General features: G+C 45.4%; 1 protein-coding gene across 1 annotated transcript in view; it reads right to left on the bottom strand.

The window, feature by feature from the left end:
* The window catches only part of ccdc3a (coiled-coil domain containing 3a), a 79,228-nt gene extending 62,485 nt beyond the window's left edge, over positions 1 to 16,743 (bottom strand). The window contains exons 1-2 of the mRNA XM_043714162.2: positions 16,147 to 16,743; positions 6,472 to 6,649 (exon numbers count right to left, since the gene is read on the bottom strand). Of these exons, the coding sequence (XP_043570097.1) occupies positions 6,472 to 6,649; positions 16,147 to 16,505 (537 nt within the window). The 5' untranslated portion in view covers positions 16,506 to 16,743. The remainder of the gene's footprint in view (positions 1 to 6,471; positions 6,650 to 16,146) is intronic.
* Positions 16,744 to 18,401: the final 1,658 nt, after the last annotated feature.

Raw genomic sequence — 18,401 nt, 5'->3', positions numbered from 1 at the left:
AAAAGCAGCAGATACATGGGAACGCCACCCCTTGCAAGTTCCCCTGCAAGCCACTCACCATCCTGACTTAGAAATATATCACCATTCCTTCACTGTTACTGGGTCAAATCCCTGGAATTCCCATCCTAAGGGCACACGGACTACAACAGTTCAAGAAGGCAGCTCGCTACCATCTTCTGGAGGGAATAAATGCTAACCCATTCAGTGATGCCTACAATCAATAAACACGTATAAAAAAATTAAATGCAATGGATATAAACATTGTCTTGAGTTCCGCCAGTGTCCATTCTGATTCTCTTTTGTCAGACTTACAATGATTTAAGACAAAATGAGGGGGTGTGATCAAGAGATATGAGACTTTACATGAAAAACTGATTACATTATATTTGGGGAGGAGATGGTATAATGGTAATGTCACTGGACTAGCAATCCAAAATCCCTGGCAAACATTCTGGGCATATAGTCTCAACAGTGATAGAGATGGACAGCATAGAAACAGACCCTTCGGTCCAACTTGCCCATGCCGACCAGATATCCCAACCCAATCTAGTCCCACCTGCCTTGGACCATGTTTCTCTAAACCCTTTCTATTCATATACCCATCCAGATGTCTCTTAAATGTTGAACTGTACCAGCCTACACCACTTCCTCTGGCAGCTCATTCCATACATGTACCACCCTCTGTGTGAAAATGTTGCCCCTTAGGTGACTCCAGACCCACACAGTTAACTGCCCAATTAAGAATGGGCAATAAATGTTCACATCCATAAAAAAAATTTTGGAACTTTCCTTGCAATCATTCACGGTGGAAGAACACGCATATGCAGTGATTTTAGCAAATCACCACACTGTGGCTGATACTAAGGTATATACCTTGCAATGGAGCAAACAATGGAAACATCAACCCTAGTGACACTATTTCTAGGGAGGTCTTGTGGTGCAGTGGGTGGCATCCCTATCTCTGAGCCAGAAGCTCTGGGTTCAAGTCCCATTCCAGGACGTGACAGCTGAGGAGGTTCTGCTCCTAATGCGGCCAGGGTTGGCTGTCAACTTGCAAATCCATCGAAAGCACATCACTGGCAGGTGGTGAGAATGGGAGAAATTCCTGCTCAGGCAGGTGATGGAAAGAACGTAGAGATTTGAGGCTACAACATAAAAGTGAAAGTGTCCATTGGCACAGCAACCCAAACCATTCTTTGTGGGGGGAGGGGGTGAAGCTGCCAGGCTGAGGTAGTGTGGGTTAGATTAACACCAACTGAACACTCCCCCTTGAGGGGAATTCAGGGCCTTTGCTGTAGCTGTGGTGGAGAATGAAGCATTGTGCATCAGCTCTACTCTTTTTAGATTAGATTAGATTCCCTACAGAATGGAAACAGGTCCTTCAGCCCAAAACGTCCACACTGACCCCCGAAGAGTAACCCACCCAGACCCATTCTCCTTCTCTGTATTTACCCCTGACTAATGCACCTAATACTACTGGCAATTTAGCATGGCCAATTCACACGACCTGCACTTCTTTGGATTGTGAGAGGGAACCAGAGCACGCAGAGGAAACCCACGCTGACACAGGGAGACTGTGCAAACTCCAGTCGCCTGAGGCTTAAATCGAACCTGGGTCCCTAGGGCTGTGTGAGGCAGCAGTGCTAACCAGCCTAACCTGTGGGCAGGAAACCGATAAAGAAAGCACACTTATCATAGAGTCAGAGATGTACAGCACGGAAACAGACCCTTCAGTCCAACTCGTCAATGCTGACCAGATATCTTAATCTAGTCCCATTTTTGCCAGCACTTGGCCCATATCCCTCTAAGCTGAAAATGTGTTGCTGGAAAAGTGCAGCAGGTCAGGCAGCATCCAGGGAACAGGAGAATCGACGTTTCGGGCATAAGCCCTTCTTCAGGAATGAGGAAAGTGTGTCCAGCAGGCTAAGATAAAAGATATGGAGGAGGGACTTGGGGGAGGGGCGTCGGAAATGCGATAGGTGGAAAGAGGTCAAGGTGAGGGTGATAGGTCAGACTGGGGTGGGGGCGGAGAGGTCAGGAAGAAGATTGCAGGTTAGGAAGGCCGTGCTGAATTCAATGGATTTGACTGAGACAAAGTGGGGGGAGGGGAAATGAGGAAACTGGTGAAATCCGAGTTCATCCCTTGTGGTTGGAGGGTTCCTAGGCGGAAGATGAAGCGCTCTTCCTCCAACCGTCGTGTTGTTGTGGTCTGGTGATGGAGGAGTCCAAAGACCTGCATATCCTTGGTGGAGTGGGAGGGGGAGTTGAAGTGTTGAGCCACGGGGTGGTTGGGTTGGTTGGTCCGGTGTCCCAGAGATGTTCTCTGAAACGCTCCGCAAGTAGGCGGCCTGTCTCCCCAATATAGAGGAGGCCGTCTAACCCATCCCGATGCCTTTTCGATGGTGTGATTGTACCAGCCTCCACCACTTCCTCTGGCAGCTCATTCCATACATACACCACCCTCTGCATGAAAACGTTGCCCCCTTAGCTCTCTTTCAAATTTTTCCCCTCTCACCCTAAACTTGCCCTCTAGTTCTGGACTTTACCCAACTCAGGAAAAAGACCTTGTCCAATTACCCTCATGATTTTATAAACCTCTGTAAGGTCACCCCTCAGCTCCAGGGAAAACAGCCCCAGTCTATTCAGCCTCTCCCTATAGCTCAAATGACTCCAACACTGGTAACATCCTTGCAAATCTTTTCCGAACACTTTCAAGTTTCACAACATCCTTCCTATAGGAGGGAGACCAGAATTGCATGCAATATTCCAAAAGCAGCCTAACCAATCTCCTGTACAGCCACAATATGATCTCCCACTTGCTATACTCAATACTCTGACCATTTTATAGATATTCCCCCCCCCGTTACGGTGTCTACAATCTACGTTAGATTAGTCATCACTGCCATACTATATCAAGTCATATAGTCATGGTCTGCTGTATCAAGGCTGTGTTCCCTTTTCTCTGTGGCTCTGTTCTTCTATATGTATTATACTCACAATCTGCATAACATTCTGCCTAATTTAAAGTTTCTCCCACAACATGAGATACAGCTGCCACAATATTTACAATAGTTCCTCATCTAAACATCCCATAGATTTTTTTTACTCATTGACCCAAAAATCCCAGCTATATAACTATAAACATATAACCAGCACCAGGTCATCTGCCGCAAGCAACACAGACCCCTCTGAACAACCTGGACTTCTGACGTATCATGCTCACAGCGGAAAGCTCAGTGAAATTTAAATGAAATTTCTCTGAAGCTACAACAATGATGAAACATAAGAAGCATATCATTGGTTGTAAAGCACTTTGGGATATCTTGCAATCGTGAAAGTTGCACCACAAGTTATTTCAGTCTTGAGTTTGTCAGAGACACATAGAAAGCAGCCACCACACCTACTTCAGTTCCTCGGTCCACTGTGCAATCTCTTGTACAGGACTACAATTGCACAAAGGGTACCTCTCCTTCCTGCAGATCTTGCTGTCATTTATTCCCCGACACTTCCAACCCTCTTCTGTCAACCTTCCCATACTGCAGTGTAAATGTTACCAACTGGAAAAGAAAGCATAATGGAGAGAAACAGGAAATAGAGAAGAGTAAGAAAAAGGGCAGAAACATGAAAGTAAATTAAAGAGGAAAGAGGCAACAAGGCAGGGAATGAGTTAAGGAAACGGTAAAACAGCACAGTAGGTACTTGTAGAGAAGAGATGCCATCGTTTGTCGAGTGTGGTGGGAAGGAGTATGGGGAGGGGGATTTGCAGGGAGTGGGGAGAGCAGAGAGACTCACTCTCAATCAATCACTGTGGCTTAGTGGTCAGCACTGCTGTCTCAGAGCGCCAGGGACACGGGATCGATTCTAGCCTTGGTGATTGTGTGAAGTTTGCACATTCTCCTCATGTCTGTGTGGGTTTCCTCCCACAATCCAAAGATGGGCAGGTTAGGTGAAGTGGCCATTTAAATTGCCCATTGTGTTCAAGGATTTGTAAGTTAGGTACATTAGTCAGGGATAAACATAGAGGAATGAGTCTGGGTGGGTTACTGTTCGGACGGTCAGGGTGGACTTGTTGATCAAATACTCGATAATGGAGAGAAAGCATGTTTTGAATAGGGAGAACAAATTGAAGAAAGGAATGGACACAGGAGAGAATCTGAGCAAAAATGAGCATTGCAGATGCTGGAGATTAGAGTGATGCTGGAAAGGAACAGCAGGTCAGGCAGCATCATTGCACTTCAGGCAAAAGCTCTTCATCAGGAACCTGATTCCTGATGAGGGGCCTTTGCCTGAAACATTGATTTTCCTGCTCCTCGGATGCTGTCTGACCTGCTGTGCTTTTCCAGCACCACTCTAATCTTGACAGGAGAGAATCTGTTAAGGCAGAGGTAGAACAGATTTGAGGGTAGTGGGTAACTATTGTGAGAAGAGGCAGAGAAAGAAATGGTATTGTGTGAATGAAAGGATTTCATAGCCGGCAATGAATAGACTGACACTATAGTATAGAGCATGAGAAAGATAAGGAAAGTAACATCCTTGCTCTCACACAAACATTTCAATTTTTTGCCTGTTGCAGCATTCCAATGAAGTACGCAATTTCCACTAACACGTTTTACAGCTTTCTAAACTCTCAAGTTTAACTACTTTAGAGTGTATTGGAATGAAGCCCAGGTGGATCTCATTGACTATGAGTTTCCTGATTGGCTCAGGTTAACAGCCCCAGTCAGGGAGCCCTAGCTGACAAATCTAAACAGCAGATTCCAAGCCTATCCTCATTCCAGAGACAGGTTCTGACCAGTTAGCTCAGAGCCAATGTACTGGGCATGTGTAACTAAAGGGCGATTGGTGATGGAAAGCAGCCTCTATGCAGTTATATCAAGAGCATGAACACTGTCCTCCATTTCCCCCTCTCACACTGTGTCATTTACATGGGTTTGCTCTCAGTAGAGCTGACTTATTTTCTTCTATTACTACACCCCATTAACACTTATCCTGCATCTATATCACTCTTCTACTACCATTAACACTCCCTTTCTTTTTTCTTCTCGGCATTGTCACCATCTGTTCCACTTGCTCCTCCCCACCCTCTCTATGCCTTTGTCAACAGCATAAAAACATCACTTTCCAGCCCCATTCAGTCCTGAAGAATATTATGCCAGACTCAAAACATAACTCTGTTTTTCTCTATCAACATAGTCATAGAGTCATATGGCACAGAAACAGACCCTTCGGTCCAACCAGTCCATGCTGAACATAATCCCAAACCAAACTAGTCCCACCTGCCTGCTCCTGGCCCATATCCCTCCAAACCTTTCCTATTCATGTCTCCATACAAATGTCTTTTAAACATTGTAATTGTACTCACATCCACTACTTCCTCAGAAAGTTCATTCCATACACAAATCACCCTCTATGTAAAAAGATTTGCCATTCACGACTTTTTAAAAGCTCTCTTTTCACCTTAAAAACATACCCCTATCCTTGAAACTCCCCAATTCTAGGGAAAATACAACTACCATCAACCCCATCTATCTCATTATTTTATAAACCTCTACAAGGTCTCCTTTTAACCTCTTATACTCCAGTGAAAAAAGTCCCAGCCTACCCAGCCTTACTTTATAACTCAAACCTTCCATGCCCAACAACATTCTGGTAAATCTCTTCTGAACCCTCTCCAGCTTAATAATGTCCTTCCTATAACAGGGTGACCAGAACGGAACACAGTATTCCAGAAGAGGCCTCACCAATGTCCTGTACAAGCTCAACCTGATGTCCCAACTCCTATAGTCAAAGGAGTAATGAAGGCAAATGTGCCAAATGCCTTTTTAACTACCCTGTCTATACGTGGCACAGACTTCAAAGAATTGCCAAGTTTCTCCAGTGCTTTCGGTTTCATTTCAGACTTCCAGCATCCATGATATTTTGCTTTTATAACATTAAAATTAATTTGTCTAGTATTCTTGACTATACAAAGCATCCCAAGATCATTTACGAAATATATTCAGAGAAACTGGCGCAGATGTTCAATCACAGTTGCAAATTGCAATGGGAGATCTGCCAAACACTTTCAAATTTACATATAAAAAAATTGTAAGCACAATGGATTCCTGCAATTCTTTGAGATGGCACAATTTTATTAAACAAGATACAGTAGTCTCTTAAAGTGAATAGAATTACCTTAGCTTAATGTAAGAACCAGGAATAGAGTATAGACAAGAATGTCATACTGAAACAATTTATTTTTTATGCTCATAAATGATATCCTGTTTCAAACTACTAAAAAGCATTTGACATTCAATCATTTCCATTAAAATATGCAGGCATTCATCAGATTCATAGATGGGAACTTTAAAATGAGACAACATGGACATTTGGCTTTCAAACAATCATAATGATTTCAAAGTGCTATTCTGCTACCAAAGATCCACAGAGCCTGAACGCTCGATAGAGGTGACCAGTAGGTGGCAGCCTTACCCTGTGGTCCTCCTGGGCTTCCCAGTCAGTGGCGTAAGTTTGGAGTAAATGTTGCCCTTGTGTGCAATTAGAGAACTGGAATAGACTGGAAAACATCTTCATGTTCTCAGTTGTGTCTGGAAAAATAGCATCCTGAAAATTAACTCCATGGGGAATTATGTTATAATTGTCATCCATCCTGAAAAAAAATTAAAATAGCAGGTTATAAACAAGCATAATAATTGCAATGAGATCTGCATTAATATTCCAGAATAGTCAGTTAGCAATATATTCTTCACTCTGTGATTAAATAGTAACGCCACAAAAATAGAAAGATGCAGTTAAAATGATCTTGCATGAAAACAGGGTCTATCAGCTATCAATGTCCCAGCTCTGGGGACATTAGTTCGAATCTGACCATAGCATGGTGAAGTTTGAATTCAATAAAAATCTGGATTTTATAAAAGGTAGCTGAATGGCAATTCTGTAAAAGTCACCATCATCCTACCAGACTGTAGTCGAGAGTGTGGTGCTGGAAAAGCACAGCAGGTCAAGCAGCATTGAGGAGCAGGAAAACCCTTCAAGGGCTTTTACGCGAAATGCTGATTTTCCTGCTCCTCAGATGCAGCCTGACCTGCTGTGCTTTTCCAGCACCACACTCTTGACCATAATCTCCAGCATCTGCAGTCCTCACTTTCGCCTACCAGCTTATAGACCTGCTCTCTCATTAGACAGACACGATTGGTGTTGGTTTAACCTGAGGGTCACCATGCCTCAGGCAAGGAGAGAGGTTGAGGAGGAGAGTCCTTCCTGGTAACCTCAGCTGCTGTGGGAATTGAACCCATGCTGTTGGCATCACTGCATGGCTAACCAGCCTCTCAGCCAACAAAACAACCAACGCCTAGTAATCCCTGTCAATTGTTGCTTAAAATCCATCTGATTCACTAATGTCCTTCAGGGGAGGAAACCTGCCAACTTCACCTGGTTAGGCCTACATGTGACTCCAGACCCACAGCAAAGTGCCTGCCAATTAACTGCCCTCTGGGTAGTCAGTGGACAATAAGTGCTGGCCAGAATTGTAGAAACAATGTAGATAAATGGCATTGTCCACACCTTATTAATGAGCACAAAGTGGGTGGGGGGGGGGGGTGGCCATCTGGAAGATGGCCATGAGATATGGACCCAAGGAAGTACAGCAGATCAGGACACCGTGCTGTCCCTGTGCATAGATTCTGGAAGGTAGTGGGATAGATCGATAAGGTGGTTCAGGAATCATATGAGAAAGTTGTCGTCGTTAGTAAAGGCACTGAATACAAAAGCAAGGAAGTCATGATGGAGCTGTCTATAACATTATAGAGGCATAGAGTGTGGAAATAGACCCATTGGTCCAACTGGTCCATGCCAAACAGGTATCCTAAATCAATCTAGTCCCATTTGCCAGCATTTGGCCAATATCCCTCTAAGCCCTTCCTATTAGTTAGACCACAGATGGAGTGCTGTGTGCAGTTCTGGTCACCTCCCTATAGGAGGGATGTGATTGCAGTGGAGAGGGTGCAGGGGGGATTCACCACGAGGTTGCCTGGGCCAGAGTGTTTCAGCTCAAAAGAGTGACTACATAGGCTCAGAGAACAGAGTAAGCTGAGGGGACCTGACTGAGGACAACAACGTTCTGAGGGGCACTGACAGGGCAGGCATTTCCCCTTAGGGGAGGGGATACAGATTTTAGGTAAGGAGCATAAGGGTTAGAGGGGAATTGAGGAAAAATATCTTCACCCAGAAGGTAGTGGCTACCTGAAACTCACTGTTTAAAAGTTTGGTAAAGGTAGGAACCTTCAAGACATTTATGAAATATTTAAATGAATACTTGAAGTGCCATTGCGTAGAAAGCTATGGGCTAAGTGCTGGAAGATGGGTTTAGAATAAATAGGTACTTGATAGCCAGCAAGGACATGAAGAGCTGAAGGGCCTTTTTGGTGCATAAAATATGTATGAGTTGCAAGATCATGGCCAGCGATTGGAACCTGCAAAAACTAATGTAACAACGATGGACAGGGTGTTACACAGGAAGTCTGAGCTGCTTACATCCATGTAGCTGTCTGGAGCAATGGGCAGTGATGGTAAAAGATCTTTCCGCCAGCCAGCTGACCAGGAACCGCTCCTGCTCTTACCGCCCGCCATTAGTGTGTGTTGGAAGGATCAGATTGGGCAGGTTGATGAATGCAATTCCCTTGGGCAGGGAGCCCTGGAGCTGGACTCGAACCTGGAGCTAATACACTCAGGAGGTGGGGGCACCACCATTGCACCACAAGATCCCCTAGAATATTTTGACAGCAACTCAGAAATCTAAATAATGATACAAAAGTGGAAGGGAACATTCTGCTGAAAGGAAGTTTGTGGGCACAAACTGAACCATGCACAACGCTGATTTTATTTCATTTGTGGGATGTAGGCATCCCTGTCTGGGTGAGTATTTATTAACCATCCCTATCTGGGTGAGTATTTATTAACCATCCCTGTCTGGGTGAGCATTTATGGGCCATCCCTGTCTGGGTGAGTATTTATTAACCATCCCTGTCTGGGTGAGCATTTATGGGCCATCCCTATCTGGGTGAGTATTTATTAACCATCCCTGTCTGGGTGAGCATTTATGGGCCATCCCTGTCTGGGTGAGTATTTATTAACCATCCCTGTCTGGGTGAGCATTTATGGGCCATCCCTGTCTGGGTGAGTATTTATGGGCCATCCCTGTCTGGGTAAGTATTTATGGGCCATCCCTGTCTGGGTGAGTATTTATGGGCCATCCCTGTCTGGGTGAGTATTTATGGGCCATCCCTGTCTGAGTGAGTATTTATGGGCCATCCCTGTCTGGGTAAGCATTTATGGGCCATCCCTGTCTGGGTGAGTATTTATGGGCCATTCCTGTCTGGGTGAGTATTTATGGGACATCCCTGTCTGGGTAAGCATTTATTAACCATCCCTGTCTGGGTGAGTATTTATTGACCATCCTTGTCTGGGTGAGTATTTATTGACCATCCCTGTCTGGGTGAGTATTTATAGGTTATCCTGTCTGGGTGAGTATTTACCAGGCCATCCCTGTCTGGGTGAGTATTTATCCGGCCATCCCTGTCTCGGTGAGTATTTATTGACTATCCCTGTCTGGGTGAGTATTTATGGGCCATCCCAGTCTGGGTGAGCATTTATTGACCATCCCTGTCTGGGTGAGCATTTATTGACCATCCCTGTCTGGATGAGTATTTATGGGCCATCCCTGTCTGGGTGAGTATTTATTGACCATCCCTGTCTGGGTGAGTATTTATGGGCCATCCCTGTCTGGGTGAGCATTTATTGACCATCCCTGTCTGGGTGAGTATTTATTGACCATCCCTGTCTGGGTGAGTATTTACCAGGCCATCCCTGTCTGGGTGAGTATTTATTGACCGTTTCTGTCTGGGTGAGTATTTATGGGCCATCCCTGTCTGGGTGAGTATTTATTGACCATCCCTGTCTGGGTGAGTATTTATTGACCATCCCTGTCTGGGTGAGTATTTATGGGCCATCCCTGTCTGGGTGAGTATTTATGGGCCATCCCTGTCTGGGTGAGCATTTATTGACCATCCCTGTCTGGGTGAGTATTTATTGACCATCCCTGTCTGGGTGAGTATTTATGGGCCATCCCTGTGTGGGTGAGTATTTATTGACCATCCCTGTCTGGGTGAGTATTTATGGGCCATCCCTGTGTGGGTGAGTATTTATGGACCATCCCTGTGTGGGTGAGTATTTATGGACCATCCCTGTCTGGGTGAGTATGTACCAGGCCATCCCTGTCTGGGTGAGTATTTATGGGCCATCCCTGTCTCGGTGAGTATTTGTCGGGCATTCCTGTCTGAGTGAGTATTTATATGGCAATCCCTGTCTGGGTGAGTATTTATTGGCAATCCCTGTCTGGGTGAGTATTTATTGGTTATCCCTGCCTGAGTGAGTATTTATTGGGACATCCCTGTCTGGGTGAGTATTTATAGGCCATTCCTGTCTGGGTGAGTATTTATAGGCCATCCCTGCCTGAGTGAGTATTTATTGGGACATCCCTGTCTGGGTGAGTATTTATAGGCCATCCCTGTCTGGGTGAGTATTTATAGGCCATCCCTGTCTGGGTGAGTACTTATGGGGCCATCCCTGTCTGGGCAGTATTTATTGGGACATCCCTGTCTGGGTGAGTATTTATGGACCATCCCTGTCTGGGAGAGTATTTATGGACCATCCCTGTCTGGGTGAGTATTTATGGACCATCCCTGTCTGGGTGAGTATTTGCCAGGCCATCCCTGTCTGGGTGAGTATTTATGGGCCATCCCTGTCTCGGTGAGTATTTGTCGGGCATTCCTGTCTGAGTGAGTATTTATATGGCAATCCCTGTCTGGGTGAGTATTTATTGGTAATCCCTGTCTGGGTGAGTATTTATTGACTGTCCCTGTCTGGGTGAGTATTTATTGGTTATCCCTGCCTGAGTGAGTATTTATTGGGACATCCCTGTCTGGGTGAGTATTTATAGGCCATTCCTGCCTGGGTGAGTATTTATAGGCCATCCCTGCCTGAGTGAGTATTTATTGGGACATCCCTGTCTAGGTGAGTATTTATAGGCCATCCCTGTCTGGGTGAGTATTTATAGGCCATCCCTGTCTGGGTGAGTACTTATGGGGCCATCCCTGTCTGGGTAGTATTTATTGGGACATCCCTGTCTGGGTGAGTATTTATGGACCATCCCTGTCTGGGTGAGTATTTATGTGGCCCACCCTGTCTGGGTGAGTAATTATAGGACATCCCTGTCTGGGTGAGTATTTATAGGCCATCCCTGTCTGGGTGAGTACTTATGGGGTTATCCCTGTCTGGGTGAGTATTTATTGGGACATCCCTGCCTGGGTGAGTATTTATTGGGCCATCCCTGTCTGGGAGAGTATTTATTGGGCCATCCCTGTCTGGGAGAGTATTTATGGACCATCCCTGTCTGGGTGAGTATTTATGGGCCATCCCTGTCTGGGTGAGTATTTATGGGCCATCCCTGTCTGGGTGAGTATTTATGGACCATCCCTGTCTCGGTGAGTATTTGTCGGGCATTCCTGTCTGAGTGAGTATTTATATGGCAATCCCTGTCTGGGTGAGTATTTATTGGTAATCCCTGTCTGGGTGAGTATTTATTGACCGTCCCTGTCTGGGTGAGTATTTATTGGTTATCCCTGCCTGAGTGAGTATTTATTGGGACATCCCTGTCTGGGTGAGTATTTATAGGCCATTCCTGCCTGGGTGAGTATTTATAGGCCATCCCTGCCTGAGTGAGTATTTATTGGGACATCCCTGTCTGGGTGAGTATTTATAGGCCATCCCTGTCTGGGTGAGTATTTATAGGCCATCCCTGTCTGGGTGAGTACTTATGGGGCCATCCCTGTCTGGGTAGTATTTATTGGGACATCCCTGTCTGGGTGAGTATTTATGGACCATCCCTGTCTGGGTGAGTATTTATGTGGCCCTCCCTGTCTGGGTGAGTATTTATTGGGACATCCCTGTCTGGGTGAGTATTTATAGGCCATCCCTGTCTGGGTGACTATTTATCCGGCCATCCCTGTCTGAGTGAGTATTTATGTGGCCATCCCTTTCTGGGTGAGTATTTATGGCGCTATCCCTGACTGGGTGAGTATTTATGTGGCCCTCCCTGTCTGGGTGAGTAATTATAGGACATCCCTGTCTGGGTGAGTAATTATAGGACATCCCTGTCTGGGTGAGCATTTATTGACCATCCCTGTCTGGGTAAGTATTAATCGACCATCTCTGAATACCCTGGAGAACGTGCTGTTTCGCGTAAGGTAGTCCTGAGTAACCCACAGTGCTGTCAGGGTGGGAGCTCCAGGATTTCATTGAATTGTACAGCACAGAAGAGGCCCTTCGACCCATCGAGTCTGCACTCTAAATCTACCATGGGTCCACTTTCCAACACTTGGCTCACAGCCTTGAATGCGATGACATTTGAAGTGTTCATCCAAGAATATTTCCAAAGGCTGAGGTCCTGCCTTTCTCTTCAAAATTATGCCCCTTGTTACTGACTCATCAACCAAGGGAATAGTTGCTTTCTGTCCACCTCGGCCATGCCCCTCACAATCATACACACCTCCTTCAGACCACCCTCAACCGTCACTGCTCCAAAGTAAATAACCTGAACTTATCCAGCACATAGCTATTTTCCACAAACTCTCTGATTTTATTAAAGTATGATTGTTATGACATCTCAATAATACCCTGTTCATTACTTTTCAATTGATAACTGGTGCCCACTCTTCACAGGGAATGAAAATTAAATATTTGATGTTGTGGTTCTGTTCACCGAGCTGGAATTTTTTGCTGCAAATGTTTCGTCCCCTATCTAGGTGACATCCTCATGCTTGGGAGCCTCCTGTGAAGCGCTTCTGTAGTGTTTCCTCCGGCATTTATAGTGGCCTGTCCCTGCAGCTTCCGGTTGTCCGTTTCAGCTGTCCGCTGTAAATGGAGCATTTCAGAACTGACAGCCAGACTACTGCGACCACTAGGACTTATAACAGCACACAAACCAACAGCCACCCTCAGACAACAACTCACCAGAACGAAGGACCCGATACCCAGCATGAGCAAAACTAATGTAGTGTACAAAATCCCATACAAGGACTGCACAAAACACTATATAGGACAAACAGGAAGACAGCTAACGATCCGCATCCATGAACATCAACTAGCCACGAAACGCCACGACCAGCTATCCTTAGTAGCCACACACGCAGACGACAAGCAACATGAATTCGACTGGGACAACACTACCATTATAGGGCAAGCCAAACAAAGAACAGCCAGGGAATTCCTAGAAGCATGGCACTCATCCACAAACTCCATCAACAAACACATCGACCTGGACCCAATATACCGGCCACTACAGCGGACAGCTGGAACTGACAACCGGAAGCGGCAGGGACAGGCCACTATAAATGCCGGAGGAAACACCACAGAAGCGCTTCACAGGAAGCTCCCAAGCACTGAGGATGTCACCTAGACAGGGGACGAAACGTTTGCAACAAAAACTTCCAGCTCGGCGAACAGAACCACAACAACGAGCACCCGGGCTACAAATCTTCACCCAAACATTAAATATTTGAGCTTAATTGTTATGACACTAGATGCCCCTCCTGAATTCCAATCCGTCGTGACAAGTTGGGAAAGAGAATTCTCTAAGTTTACTTATGAGGGCCAAACATTTAAAAGTCACTTGGAAACCCACGGGGTTACCTCAAAAACCGAGTGGTTCATTAACATTCTTCAGGAAAGGGAGCTGTGTCTGAACCAGGTCTTGAGTATACAGTCACAAATGGCTGCCTTCACTTAGACATGGTCAAGTCTTAATGGTCTGAAAGCAAGCCAGGAAGAACTATAGGAATAACTATGTGTTATAAGTTAAAAAAATCACAACACCAGATTATAGTCCAACAGGTTTATTTGGAAGCACTAGCTTTCGGAGCACTGCTCTTTCATCAGGTAGCTGTGAAGCAGGATCATATAGCTATAAATTCTGTGTCTTATGATCCTGCTTCACAGCTACCTGATGAAAGAGCAGTGCTCCGAAAGCTAGTGCTTCCAAATAAACCTGTTGGACTATAATCTGGTGTTGTGTGATTTTTAACTTTGTCCATCCCAGTCCAACATCAGCTCCTCTACATGATCAAACAGGAGTGTGACAAAGTGGGCAGAAGTGAATGAAGTTTAGGATGTAATTTGAGTGTGACGATCCACCAATGTAAACCAAAATATTTCAGCATTGCTTTTGGTAGTTGACGCTGTCATCCAAAGATCATTAATGGAATTGAAGTTGGGAATGTTTTCCTTGGAGAAGGCAGAGAGGACATCTGATATCGAAGCATTGGGAGGGGTTGACAGGAGAGTAACCTCAACTGGTGCAGAGATTGAATCCAAATTGTTGGCATCACTCTGCATTGCAAACCAGCCAGGCAAACCAGCCAGGCAAACCAGCCAGGCAAAAGTGAGGACTGCAGATGCTGGAAACCAAAGTTTAGATTAGAGTGGTGCTGGAAAAGCACAGCAGGTAAGGCAGCATCTGAGGAGCATGAAAATCGACGTTTCAGGCAAAAGCTGTCCTGCCAACTGAGCTAACTGATCCCCTGGGTTAAATGAAACAGTGGTTTTAAATAGTGTTTACAGCAAGATAACATTACAATGTTTCATTCAGAAAAACTGGGGAGTAAATCAGGAACACAATATTTAGAGAAATGTAGATACAAAATAGTCTGAGGCTTGGAATGCAGACAGTAGGTGAGTGGTTTTCAGACTGGAGAGAGTTGTGTAATGTAGTTCCCCAGAGCTTAGTATTAAGACTGCTCGGAGTTACTATTTTGGATCTACATTAAGTGCCCTGGACTTCCCTACACAGGCAGGATTGCAAAGTTTAAAAAGGTACAAAACTTCCAAAACCTAACTGACAGAAGATAATGAGAGATTTCAGGAGGACTAAATTGGTGAAATGAGCAGACATGTGGTGGATGTATTTTAACACAAAAAGTGTGAAGTGAGGTAATGCATTTTCATTCTAAGAATGAAGATAGGAAATATAAAGTAAGGGGCACAGTTTCAAAGGAGGGAGCAGGAACTAGGACAGCAGGGATGGACGTACACAGGTCTTTTGACTGCAGCTGGACAAATAGAGAAGCCTGTTTAAAATAAAGATACAGAATGCTGATCACTGTTCGAAGTCATGGATGGTTTGAGCAGTGTAAACAGGACAAACTGTTCCCAGTGGCTGGCGAGGACAGAGGTTTAAAACAATTGGCAAAAAAACCAGAGGGACAGTAGAGGGGAAATAATTTAAGCAGCAAATTGTTGTGATCAGGGATGTGCTGCCTGAGAGGGTAGTGAAAATAGATTCAATAAGGACAATTGGTGACACACTTAGAGTAAGGAACAGTAAAACCTCTAGAGCCAGGAGGAAAGAGCGGGGATGAGTCTCACCACGGAACTAGCAGAAGCAGAATGTGCTAGTTGGCCTCTGTCTGGCCTGTGTCAATTAAAAGTCTCTCCTAAAGGACGAACCACTACCGTCCGGGGCGTAGCTTGGCTCAATTACACAGACTAAGTGAATTAGACCTTCGATGGGGATTGAGAATAAAGAAAAACTGCAAATAGATAGAGCAGACTTGATGGGCTGAATGGCCTATTTTTATTGGAAAATATCTTCTTCTGAAACAACCTGCTTACACACCTCTGGAGCAGGTGGGAATCAAACGTGGGTCTCCTGGTTCAGAGATAGGGTCACTACCACTGTGCCACAAGAGCTCTCCCAGTTCAGAGGAAAGACAGAGACTCGTGTTCCCTTCACCTGAACTGTATCCCGCAAGGTGAGAAAACTGTTTAAATATAAATGAGCAAAAGTAGTGAATTTCACACAATCACAATCTGAACATCTAAAACAGAAATTAGCAATTTGCATCTTTGTTACAACAACTCAAGTTTGTTTATAATAATCAATATTGACACTAAATCAGAATTTCCAACCAAATAAAAAGGAGAAAGAGTTTCTTTAGCCGCACCATCTTAAGTAGAAACCAAAAACCCAATTTCAGGCCAGCAATCAATCTGTGTGTCTGGTGGTCACTCGCCCTGTGTTCGGGTGTCTTTTACCTGAGGAAGATGAAGTAGCTGTTGTTCTCAATGACCGTGTGGGACTGGCAGGAGAAGTAGCCCAGGCCGGTGAGGTTGAGACGGGATCCTCCAGGTACTTCCAACATGCTGCCCCACGCTTGGTCACACAACATTTCAATCTCTGCCGAGTAGAACAAACTGGTCTCATACTGCCACGGGAGGTAGTTATACACACTGTACATGTCCTGATGGATAGCCAGAACCCGGGCATAGACTATAATCTCAGCCAGTTCAGCCCTGCAGCCTTCACTCATGGGTCTCCAGTCAGTGGGAAACTGGCATGTTGAAACCGGGCTATAACCTGTGGCAATTAGGATTATCACAGGTATAAAGACCATGCTGGTGAGGGAATTGGAACGTTTTTGCCTTGCAGTGAAAGCTTCTTTTTCTTCCCCTCACCCCCACTCTCCTTTACTTTTGAGCTTGCTCTCAAACTTTCCTGCCCCCCAGGGTGAGAAACTGAAATGCCACAGAATCAGTCGGCCAAGAGGAAGTGACTCTGAAACTCAGCACAGCTGTCAACATTCTCCACTGCCGGCTTCCAGTGTGAAAGATTCACTGCTGGGGGAAAGGAGAATGTGAATGGAGCTTATGCTTCAGACTTTAGAGCACAAAGGGGGGGGGGGGGGGGGAGAGAGAGAGAGAGAGAGCCAATTGTGTCTCAATCAGCCAGAACCAATCAGCGTTCTTGTGGTGGATGAGAACTAATCACAGCACTGTACTGTGAGCGAACCAATCGGGTGTGCTGTCAGAATTGTTAACCCTTTCCCCCTTCAAATCCCTCCCCTCCAGCCTCAGCAACTTTGCAGCTCATTTAAAAAAAAGTGTACCTGGCTGTCTTGAGAGAACACTGATAACATCAGGAGTGATGTGGACACAGCACAATCCAATTTGTTTTCAAATTGGCTCAGAGATTTAAAAGGGAAATGTGAAAGACTGACCTGCTCTGTTGCAAACTCGCTTACCCAGCCCAAGAGAAGAGACAAACTGTTTCTTAACCTGTGGGAAACAAAACAGTAATACTTGGTATTGTTGGAGTGTTCAAGCCCCAGATGTAGAAGCTGAGCTTTAGTGCTGTTGGGTTAGCTCAGTTGGTTAGCATAAGGTACTAATAATACAAGGGTTGTCAATTCAATCCTAATGCTGTTGGTTTATAAAACAAAGAATTGTGGATGCTGGACATCTTGTGTGTGGGGAGGGTTAGAGACAGGAATTATGGGTGGCACAGTGGCTCAGCAGTTAGCACTGCTACCTCACAACACCAGCGTCCCAGGTTCGATTCTAGCCTCAGGTGACTGACTGTGTGGAGTTTGCACATTCTCCCCGTGTCTGCGTAGGTTTCCTCCGGGTGCTCCGGTTTCCTCCCACAGTCTAAAGATGTGCAGGTCAGGTGAATTGGCCATGTTAAATTGCCCATAGTGTTAACTGCATTAGTCAGAGGGAAATGGTTCTGGGTGGGTTACTCTTCAGAGGGTCGGTGTGGACTTGTTGGGCTGAAGGGCCTGTTTCCACAGTCGGGAATCTAATCTAATCTACTTGTGATGGTCTAGCCGTGTCTGAGGAAGGGTCACTGGATTCCAAACATTAACTCTGTTTTCTCTCCAATGTTCCTGATTTCTCTGCTTTCTTAATTCTGGGCTCTTGTAGCACACTGATAACATTCCTGAGCTCTGAGCGAGGAGGCCGGGTTCAAGCCCTACCTACTCCAGCACTGCCGGAGAACATCCCCTTGATGGTTCATTAGAAAACACTTACATGGTAAGCTGGACCGGTAATATCTCAGTGACCAGTCTTTCTGGTCATTCCTTCTGATGGATTAAAATGCCACTCCACTCATTCCTTAAAAACCAACATGACTTTACAATCCAGCTTTAAGTCTCATGAAGCTAAGCAAAAGTGGTTCATAGAAACCCTACAGTGTGGAAACAGACCATTTGGCCCAACAAGTCCACACCAACCCTCTGAAGAGTAACACACCCAGACCCATTCCCCTACTAGTACACCCAACCTACACATCCCTGAACACTATGTGCCATTTAGCACGGCCAATTCACCTAATCTGCACATCTTTGGATTGTGTGAGGAAACCTACACAGACTCGGGGAGAATGTGCAAACGCCACACAGACAGTCGCCCGAGGCTGGAATCGAACCTGGGTCCATGAGGCAACAGCGCTAATCACTGAGCCACCGTGCCATCCATTGTTGTAGAGACAGAAAGTGCTTGTTTCACAG

The sequence above is a fragment of the Chiloscyllium plagiosum genome, unplaced genomic scaffold (assembly GCF_037043375.1).
Source record: "Chiloscyllium plagiosum isolate Xiang-an unplaced genomic scaffold, Cpla_swu_hap1 HiC_scaffold_23, whole genome shotgun sequence".
Classification (NCBI taxonomy): domain Eukaryota; kingdom Metazoa; phylum Chordata; class Chondrichthyes; order Orectolobiformes; family Hemiscylliidae; genus Chiloscyllium; species Chiloscyllium plagiosum.
Note: the sequence above shows the minus strand (reverse complement) of the source record. Positions and strands in the feature narration are given on the sequence as shown.